Here is a 10,001-nt window from a genome sequence, read left to right on the forward strand (position 1 = left end):
CTCTATGCTTCAGCCCGCTATACTGGTATAGTGATGGACAGCGGTTTTGGGGTCACCCACGCAGTGCCAGTTTATGAGGGATATTGTTTGCCCCACGCCGTCACCAGGTTGGATATTGGTGGCAGAGACATCACTGAGTACTTGAGGGAATTACTTCTGGAAAACAGGCAATACTTCAGAAATTTCCCCGAAGGGAACAACATTGTGGAAGACATCAAAGTGAAGTTGTGCTTCGTAGCCCTGGATGCCCACCATGAGCAGAACAAGAGGTCTGAGGACTACCCCAAGGAGTATGAACTTCCTGATGGCAACAGGATCAAAATTGGCGACGCTCTCTTCCTAGCTCCAGAGATCCTTTTCACACCCAGCAACATTAAGAGAAGTGGGCAAGGCCTCCACAAAATGATTGCCAAGAGCATCAAAAAATGTGACCCCACCATCCGCAGCATGCTCTATAGCAACGTGTTGCTCTCAGGAGGTTCCTCGCTCTTTCCAGGGTTAGACGAGAGGGTCTTTAAAGGGCTCGAAGCTCAAGTCCCTCAAGGGGTTCCCATAAAGGTCATAGCACCCCCAGATCGGTGGTTCTCAACATGGATCGGGGCCTCCATCATTACATCCCTGAGCAGCTTCAAGCAAATGTGGGTCACTGCTTCTGACTACAGAGAGTTTGGACCAAATGTTGTCCAGAGAAGGTGCTATTAAGGAGGACTTGGGATTTTGCATCACATACTATACCTGTAAACAACCATCAACAGCTACAGCTACTTTAAAACAATGCATTCACCTCTTTCAGAGGATGGAATAAAAATGCCTTTGCAGGTTCTAACAAGTCACATGAGGTTTGTGTCGATCATTTCCTTGCCCAGTTGCCTTAAATATGGCTTGATTCTTCGTGGTCCTACCAGGGATGGGGTAGAAATTCATTCAGTCCACATTCTGCTGTGGACCTACCTAATTTGCTCACCTTGAATCCAATACGCAAACTATAATGCAGCTCTCCTTTGAAATCCTCATTTCTTGGACCGTTGTGTTGCATTCTCCAACTCAAAAAAGGTATGCAAAAAGAATATTAGGAAAATGTGATACAGAAAAATGTATATATTACTGAAACAGCATGTGAAGATGCATTGTGTTAAAGGACATTGCTTCCAAAGGATGATTATTATTTATTAAATGTATTAGTCTTTCTTTTTCTTTTTGCCATGGCAACTCAAAGCAACTTACAATATTTTAAGCAAAAAATAAACTCAAACATACATTAAAAATGGTGTTAAAAATCTAAATGAAAGTACTTTTTTTAAAAAAATAGATTAAAACATCCCACCCACCCAAGAAAGTCATAGATAATTTGCCTGGTGCCTAAAGCGTTGTAATGATGGCAACCAGGTAAGCCTCTCTGGGGCGAGCATTCCACAAACAGGGAGCCACCACTGAAAAGGCCCGTTTTCGTGTTGCCACCCTCCACACCTCTTGCACATTTATTAGGAGAAAAGCATGCAGAAATGAGCATTTGGGGTGAACTTGTTCTTCATTTTTTAAAAAGCAAAGTGTTGTGGGAATATGTTAAACTGAACAAAAGAATGGGGAAATGAAAAACTGATAGAATCTCCCACCCCTAAGACCTTGAGTGGTCTGGGAATCTGACCTTGGAATGTAGTGATCATTCTTCCCTACTGCTCCCAGGAAAGAGTTTGGGTTCCTCTGCCCTTTGAATATCTCAAAAAGGCAGCCATATTAATGTTTGGGAAAGGAGAACTGACTTGTGCGTGTGGCCCTGAACTGCAGCACAATGGTGGAGAACCTGTGAACCCTCCAGATGTTGTTGCCCTTCATCTCCCAGCAGCCCTAGCTAGCATAGCACATGGTCATGAGCTATGGGATTTGGAGTCCAACCACATCTGGAGGACTGCAGGTTCTCCATCCCCAATGTGCCATTATATCTGAACGAGACCAGTGTAGTTGGGTTGTATCCAATGTTAGTCGTACTCCAATTTAACTGATAGGTTTTTATAGACATGGACAACTTAGGTCCATTAATTACAATGGACTCATTCTTAGCTTTGTATCTTGCTTCAAAAGACAAGAGTCGTGATATCATTATAATGAGACTTAACTGGCGTACTAGGTGTGGAGAACTTAAGACTAAGGGCCAAACACAGCCCTCTAGGCCCCTCAGACCTCTTGTCTTCAGAAATCTCACTAGGCCACACACCCTTCTCCCCAGGCCACACCCCTTCATTGGTCCTGTTTCACACCCTGTGTGTTTTGAATGGCTGGAAAATGTTGTCGAGGTCTGATAATGTATTGTCTGGACAGAGGCATGTGTGACTGTGTGTAGAAACTAGCCTGTACGAAGGTAAAATTGGATTTGTGGCTCTCCCAATTTTGACTCTGGCCCCACCCACCTCTTGCATGTGATCACCTCCCAAAGGTTGCACAGAAGTCCTGGGGCTCAAAAATGTTCCCTACTCCTAATACCATAAGTTTATCTGACCATAATATACATATCCTCTGGGAAAACATTGAACCAGTTGCCCTTCATTTACAAATGAAATAAATGTTAGCTACATCTAACAAGGAGTCTGAATCATCACACTGATTTTAAGGATGGGTTTGTTTTGACCTTTAAAGTTGGTAGTAGCCAACTAAGTTCTAATCAGAGTAAATGTCTTGAAATTGATGAACCCATATCATGGCTTTTGATTTCAATGGGTCTACCCTGAGTGGGATGAGCACTGGACACAACCCAAAAGGACATTTTCTTTATAATGCCTTTGCTTTGTAGGGTGAAATATAACTCTTCCACTGATGTGCCATTTCACTGCCCCTTTTTGACATCACGATGCATTTCTGATGTCATCTTAATGACCACCTCCATGTGGGCTGAACAGTGAAGGCAAGAATGCAAACAACTGTGTTGTGTTAGTGAGAGCTTTCCAAGCTGGTGTGGGAATTTCACAAGGGGTAAGACAATGGTTCAGCCTCCATTCTTAACTGGGCATTTGTGAACAGAAAATCCTTCCTGATATTCCAGGCTGTCTGGGAGGCAGAGACACCATGGTTCCCCATGTCCATGGTGCTCTGAACCTTCCTTCTTGAGACGGGAATTGAAAAACAGCTGTTCATCAACTCTGAACACCCATTTCTGATGCTCTTTGTCATCCAAAACCATCTTACAGTTTCTTGGAGGAGTATCTGTTTCCCGAAGCATATGCAACATGTTTGTATATTTAAAAAGCCACTAGAGGAACGGGAAAGGGGGGAAAGTTCCCTTTTTGTGACACTTAGAGATCTAGAATATTGATGGCCCAGTGTTCCATCCACAAAGAAAGACGGTAAAGTTGTTGAAAATCCTGCTCCTTCATCTTTGGGCATGTCTCACCACGCAAAGGCAGATCTTCCAGCCGTCATTATTGACAATGGGTCTGGGCTATGTAAGGCAGGGCTCTCTGGAGAGCAGGCACCAAGAACGGTTGTTGCTACAGTAGTCGGCTACCCCAAGTCGCAAGCGATCATGTTTGGTCCTGTCCAGAGGGAGTCTTATGTTGGCAAAGAAGCCCAAGCCAAGAGAGGTATCTTGTCTTTTAAATACCCTGTGGAACATGGAATAGTAACATCCTGGGATGACATGGAGAAGATCTGGAGGTACATCTACAGACGCGGGCTCAGAATAAGAGCCCACGAGAGACCCGTGCTGGTGACAGAGGCCCCCCTGAACCCAGTGCCAAACAGAGAAAAAATGACAGAAATCATGTTTGAGAACTTCCATGTACCTGCCATGTTTGTGGGCCTGCAAGCTTTGATGGCCCTCTATGCCTCCGCTCGCACAACAGGTTTAGTCTTAGATAGTGGAGATGGCGTCACTCTGACTGTCCCTGTCTACAAAGGCCATTGTCTGCTTCATGCCATTTCCAGGATGAATTTTGCCGGCCGGGATATCACCAGGTACCTGACGACACTTCTCTTAGAGAGTGGCCACAGCTTCTTGAGCTCTGCCGAGAAGGAAATAGTGAAGGACATCAAGGAGAACCTATGCTACGTAGCTTTAGATCCTGACTATCAAAAAGGCAAAACCTTGGTTCATAAATATATCCTCCCAGATGGAAACCCTGTCCAAATTGGAGACCAGCTCTTCAGAGCTCCAGAGTCCCTCTTTAAGCCAGCAGATGCAGGACTTTCAGCACCAGGAATTCACCAAATGATCTTGGACAGTATTTCCAACTGCGATGGGAGCATCCACCAGAGCATCTGGAGGAACGTGATCATGGCGGGTGGGTCCACACTCTTCTCTGGCCTAAGGGAACGGCTTCTGAAGGAGCTTCGAGCACTTGCACCCAAAGGCATGCCGGCGAAGGTGGAAGCACCCGCAGATAGGATGCACTCTGTTTGGATTGGAGCGTCAGTGCTTACCAGCTTGGCTTCTTTTAGAGACATGTGGGTGACCCAGCAGGAGTACAAGGAGGTTGGCCCGACTGTATTGCAGAAGAAATGCTTCTGAGATGAATTAATGGCCAACTAGAAAAGGAGGGGAAAAATGACACACACACACACACACACAACCAACAACCAAAAAGAAAAATAGTCAATCGGAACAGCTGGGGAGTGGCTAGTAAAACTTTTCACAAAGGATCAATGTGTTGCAGTTTTATATAGCATGGTAAGAAAAGGTCCCTTGTGTGTTTGCTTAAAGAAAGACCCCTTGTTTGGTATATTTTTGACGACCCTGTTAAGTTGTTTTATATAAGCTGGGGAGGAGGGGAGTGTATTTAAAATGGCTAGAATGGCAAAATTGTTTGTTTGCCAGACTTTTAAACCCCAGAGAGTCAACCACCTTAGATTCTACAGTATGCCCACAGGGCCTTGGTTCTTTGCCATTCGCCATAAATATCCAGAGAATATAAAATGAACCAATAATGCAGAATGGGGTTACGCTGAGCTTTGCCCCAAACATAAAGAGAGAGCGATTTGAATAGTATTATTGGAGAGCATTGCAGTGCCTGATGTGAGCGACCCCCCCCCCCGCCGCCCAAGCCTGTCGATTCAGAGCAGTGATGAAGAAACCTTTACAGCCTGAGGGCCATATCCCCTCATTGGCAAGCTTCTGGAGGCCGCATCCTTGTGGTGGGTGGGGCCAGAGGCAAAAAGTAGGTAGAGCTCTTCTTCTCTTTGTACAGGGAAATCCAGAGGTTTCTGTGTACATCCCTAGCACATATACATACACCCAGTGCTGGGTTATCAAATAGGCAGAGTAGGCACCACCCTATGGGCCCCATACCCTTTAGGGGCCCCACACATCTTAGGGGCCACGTGACAACGGATCAAAATAATATTGATTTCGTCTTGAAAGAAAATTATGTGGGTGCCTGCTCTGCCTATTTGGTAACCCGGCACTGGTATGAAGCAGGGTCAGGATGTGGTGTGGTCTGGAAAAGGAATTGTGGCTGGATAAGGGACATGGCCTGGGGATGGACCTGAGGGGCCAGACTGAGAGGTTTGGAGGGCCACATTCATTTCCCCGCCCATCAAAGTTCCCCATCCCTGCTGAAAGTGAAGTTTCAGAATGAAGAAATTAAGCATTTGGAAAGTGAAGGTTCAGTGACACACTTCATCGTACGGCCTCAAGGGCCAAGGTGAGCTCGGGGGCTGCTGCCTTGCCAAGCTGATCGGTGCACCTTTGCCAGGGCTGTTATGAAATCCGATTCGGCGGCCGGCGGCCTTTTGTTCTCCTTCGGCGTGTTACGTTTTAGCAGCCCCGCTGGAAACGTGTAAACAAATGAGGTACAACTGTAGCCAGTTTAAATATTTTACAGCTCACTGACTTCCATATGAGAGGGGATTTACAGGAGCGTACGGGGCTCGACTCCTGCGCTGGTAATCGAACGCAGAGGCAAATCCAAAACACACCACCTTGGAAATTTGACACAACGGAGGAGCTCGACACTGGAGTTGAGGGAAGCCTTGGTTTTGGCTGCAAAATTTCGGATGTAACGTACTCTCTGCACTCACACCTTGCTTAGGGGTTTCCCATAAGCATCTGGTTGACCACTGCAAGAACAGGATGCTGGCCAGGATTGGCCATTGGTCTGATCCCCTATTTTAATGTAGATCCCCTTCATTCTGTGGTGGCTGGTCCATTAGTGCCAACGGGGCATTTCTCCACCACTCTGCTCTCCTTGCTTACAACCAGCCTGGTGGGGAGGTTCATCAACTTCCTCCTGCTTAGTCTCAGTGTTGCTCCTTGTAGAACTCAGAAGGGTTCAGAATGGACAAGACAAAATCAGATTCAATTGTCTCTGCCTGACATTGGTTCTGGTGCCGCATACTGTGGACCTCGCCACTTTCTGCCCTGCTAGACCCAATGGGCACCAGCCGTCACTGCTGCCATTTCTTTCTTTTCTTTAATTTACCCCCTCCCCCCCAAAAAAGGTTCCTCAATATGAACACTGTTGGATTTAGGCCCTTGGTGGCCGCAGTCGTTGGAGGACAATGATTGACCTCCAAGGCATTTTGTGGTTTTTATACTGTGAGACCTGTGGCTATGGGGTGGTATAATAATAATACTAATACTAATAATAATAATAATAATAATACAGTGGTACCTCGGGATGCGAACGGGATCCATTCCAGAGCCCTTTTTGCATCCTGAACAGAATGTAAGATATGTCTGTGCGTGCGCGGGTCGCGTTTTGCCGCTTCCACACATGCGCGTGATGTCATTTTGACTGTCTGCGCATGCGCATGCACAAGTGGCAAAACCCGGAAGTAACACGCTCCGTTATTTCCAGGTCACCGCGGAGCACAACCCAAAAATACTTATCCTGAAGCATATTTATCCCAAGGTATGACTGTAATAATAATAATAAAAAAAACAACAACAATAACAATAACAACTGTTCATATCTGTGGCTGGGTGTCCCCAGATCCTAACCCTACACCACATTGGCTCTCATTCCTGCCAATGGACCTTTGCCTTGCTTCGGGAATGAAAGAATAACAAAATTTCCTCAAAGGGAAAGATGTGTGAAGGGTTGTTGTTTTTCAAGAAATTACGACGATTGAATATGAATATTTTACACACCCAAGTTCAAAACATTGTTTTTCTTGGATGCCTCTGCCGCCTTTCATTACAGAGCAACCTGACGTTGCATAACTGAGACGTATCCCCTTTCACATCTGCGGGAAAAGGAAGGCTAATGAGTCCCGGGAAAGCTAACTCGCTGCATGTGTGGTGGCAGGGGCGGGGGGCAGAGAGGAGAGACGACGGCGCTCAAAAATGTTTCCAAATTAAATATATATGTATCTAATAGTTACATGTAACCACTTAATAAAACCTTGGTAGCAGAGAGGGACGCGGGTGGCGCTGTGGGTTAAACCACAGAGCCTAGGACTTGCCGTTCAGAAGGTTGGCAGTTCGAATCCCTGCGACGGGGTGAACTCCCGCTGCTTGGTCCCTGCTCCTGCCAACCTAGCAGTTCGAAAGCACGTCAAAGTGCAAGTAGATAAATAGGTACCACTCCAGCAGGAAGGTAAACGGCATTTCCGTGCACTGCTCTCGTTCGCCAGAAGTGGCTTAGTCATGCTGGCCACATGACCTGGAAGCTGTACGCTGGCTCCCTTGGCCAATAAAGCGAGATGAGCGCCACAACCCTAGAGTCGGTCACAACTGGACCTAATGGTCGGGGGTCCCTTTACCTAGCAGAGAGTGGACCAAAATGAATGTGTAGCGCCGCTCAATGCACAGACCCCGGTAAGATCATAAGAAGAGCCAGGAGCCCATCTGATCCAGCGTCCTGTTCTCACAATGGCCAACCAGATGCCTGAGGGACGTCTGCAAGCAGCACCCAAACACAAGAGCAAGGGCTTCCCAGCAGCTGGTATTCAGAAGCATTCCTGCCTCTGGCTATGGAAGCAGAGCATCATGGTCCCAGCATACATCTCTTTACACTTGATTACTTTGATATGCATTTCCCATTTTATTGCCATTCAACCAGTATTTGCTATTTCTACATAAGAAGAATAATTTGCATCTCTCCACCACCAATCCTTGGGGATGATTTTGAGTCTCGCAGCACCGTAGTATTTTTAGTAGCATGTCATGAAGGGACATAGCGCACTGTTAGAGCATCTGCATGCATGTGGAATGCCTCCAGTTCAATCCCTGGTGTCTCCAGGTAGCGCTGGGAAACTCTCCAGTCTGGAACTGCAGAGACTGACTGCCAGTCAGTATAGACAAGGGATGAGAGACTTGTGTGGCCCCTCCAGGTGTTTTTGGACTCCCATCAGCCCCAGCCAGCTTGGCCAATGCTCAGGGGTGATAGGAGTTGCAGTCTAACAGCATTCCAAGCATCACAGGTTTCTGATTCCTGGTGTAGACCATTGGTGTTCAACTGGTATAGACCTATGACCCACCTCTGGCTCCCAGTCTGCAACACCCATTTTCACATATTCAGTTTTGATTTGTACTTCGCAGCACTAATAAGGCATTTTATTAATCCTAAAACGGCCATTCGCATGGCAATATGCATATGGTTAGCATAGCGATACTTCTAAGTGAAAACAGGTGGTTTTTAAACTTGTTCTTAACCTGAAGACTGGGAAGCTGTTGAAAACCAGCAGTTTTTATAGAAAGGCTCACTCACAATGTTAGCAAGGGACCTGGGCTTGTTTGTTCTTCCAGATCCCATTCCAGTGAAGGGAGATGCTAGAAAAAGGCTTTTGCCACTTGTGGAAATTGAGAAAGCGTCTCCTCAGAAGAATGTGTTTTGGCCCAGCCCATACCCTCCGACATTTCTCTGATGAAAATAAGGACGTCCCAAGGAAAAGTGAGACATTCTGGGATCAAATCAGAAACCGTGATGGCTTCTGTAAATTTGGGGCTGTCCCTGGAAAATAGAGACACTTGGAGGGCCTGCCAGCCACTAGATATAGTGCCCCTTTCATTTGGTGAGCCTTAGCTGGGGTCCAACATGGCGGCAAAAGCTTTGTTGTGACCCACCTGGGATGGCCTCACAACCCACCTGCAGGTAGACAATACTGAGCTAGTCTGACTTAACATAGGGCAGTTTTCTGAGTTCCTGGTGCATCAGCCAAGGATGCCTCTCCAAAGCTGACAATATGAAGCAGGTGGTTGTCTGCTATTACCTTCAGTCCTGGACATATTTTGAACAGATTTGGTTTCAATCTGATAATGCAATCAGTTTGATCTGGGGTTGTTCAAGTCTTAACCCAAACAAGCCTTATGTTATTGCAAAACGTTTTGACCTCAGTTTTTGATGTCACAGGAAAGCAATGCGTTGTCAAAATGTGTGTGTGTGTGTTCGTGCGCACGCACACATTAAATTCTCTCAGCCCCCCAGCCCCAGTAGCTCCAAATGGCACACACCATGAACATTGGAGACTAACCCTCTTTATGTTTTAACAGTCAAGTGGGAATTCTCCTGCTCTCAGCCGGTTCCAGCTGGCATTGTGCTTCATCGAAGCTCTAATATCAGTGTTGCCTGTAACATTTCCAACACTTTCAGGGACGGATTACGCAAAACTAAAACAGATCTTTCTGCTGTAGGGATTGCACAGCTGCTGATATTACAAATATCGCGGAGTGGGAAAGTCCCTTCTCGGCAAGAATTCTTTTGACTGCATGGTTCCCTTGACTGCCTGCCATTAAATATATCTCTATATTGGGAAAGCTCTTGATAGGGGAGCTCCCAAAAGCAGCAGATAGTGATTGAGCATGTCCAGCAGTTATGGAACACATGGCTGATGGATTTCTGGCGATGGGAAGAACCAGGGAGTATCCTATAAGGGGGCAAGTATCTAGCCAGCCAACCATGAACAGGAGCACTCCACACCGCAACATGCACTAATACAGTACTACTACTAGCAGTAGCAATAGCAGTAATGAAATGATCCAACTGGATAGCTGAGTTGGCTAGAGCGTAGTGCTGATAATGCCAAGGTTGTGGGTTCAATCCCCGTATGGGACAGCTGCATATTCCTGCATT

General features: G+C 46.3%; 2 protein-coding genes across 2 annotated transcripts in view; both read left to right on the forward strand.

Moving 5' to 3' along the window:
• Positions 1-833, forward strand: part of LOC310768120 (actin-related protein T2-like) — a 1,603-nt gene extending 770 nt beyond the window's left edge. The window contains exon 2 of the mRNA XM_083625827.1: positions 1-833. Coding sequence (XP_083481953.1) covers positions 1-702 — 702 coding nt within the window. The 3' untranslated portion in view covers positions 703-833.
• A 2,040-nt stretch (positions 834-2,873) lies between these two features.
• LOC310768503 (actin-like) lies at positions 2,874-4,629 on the forward strand. The gene has a single exon (XM_083626629.1). The coding sequence runs from the start codon at positions 3,374-3,376 to the stop codon at positions 4,496-4,498; it is 1,125 nt and encodes a 374-aa protein (XP_083482755.1). The 5' UTR covers positions 2,874-3,373; the 3' UTR covers positions 4,499-4,629.
• The last annotated feature ends 5,372 nt before the right edge of the window (positions 4,630-10,001 follow it).

The sequence above is a fragment of the Podarcis filfolensis genome, assembly GCF_964270895.1.
Source record: "Podarcis filfolensis genome assembly, chromosome: 8".
NCBI classification, from domain to species: domain Eukaryota; kingdom Metazoa; phylum Chordata; class Lepidosauria; order Squamata; family Lacertidae; genus Podarcis; species Podarcis filfolensis.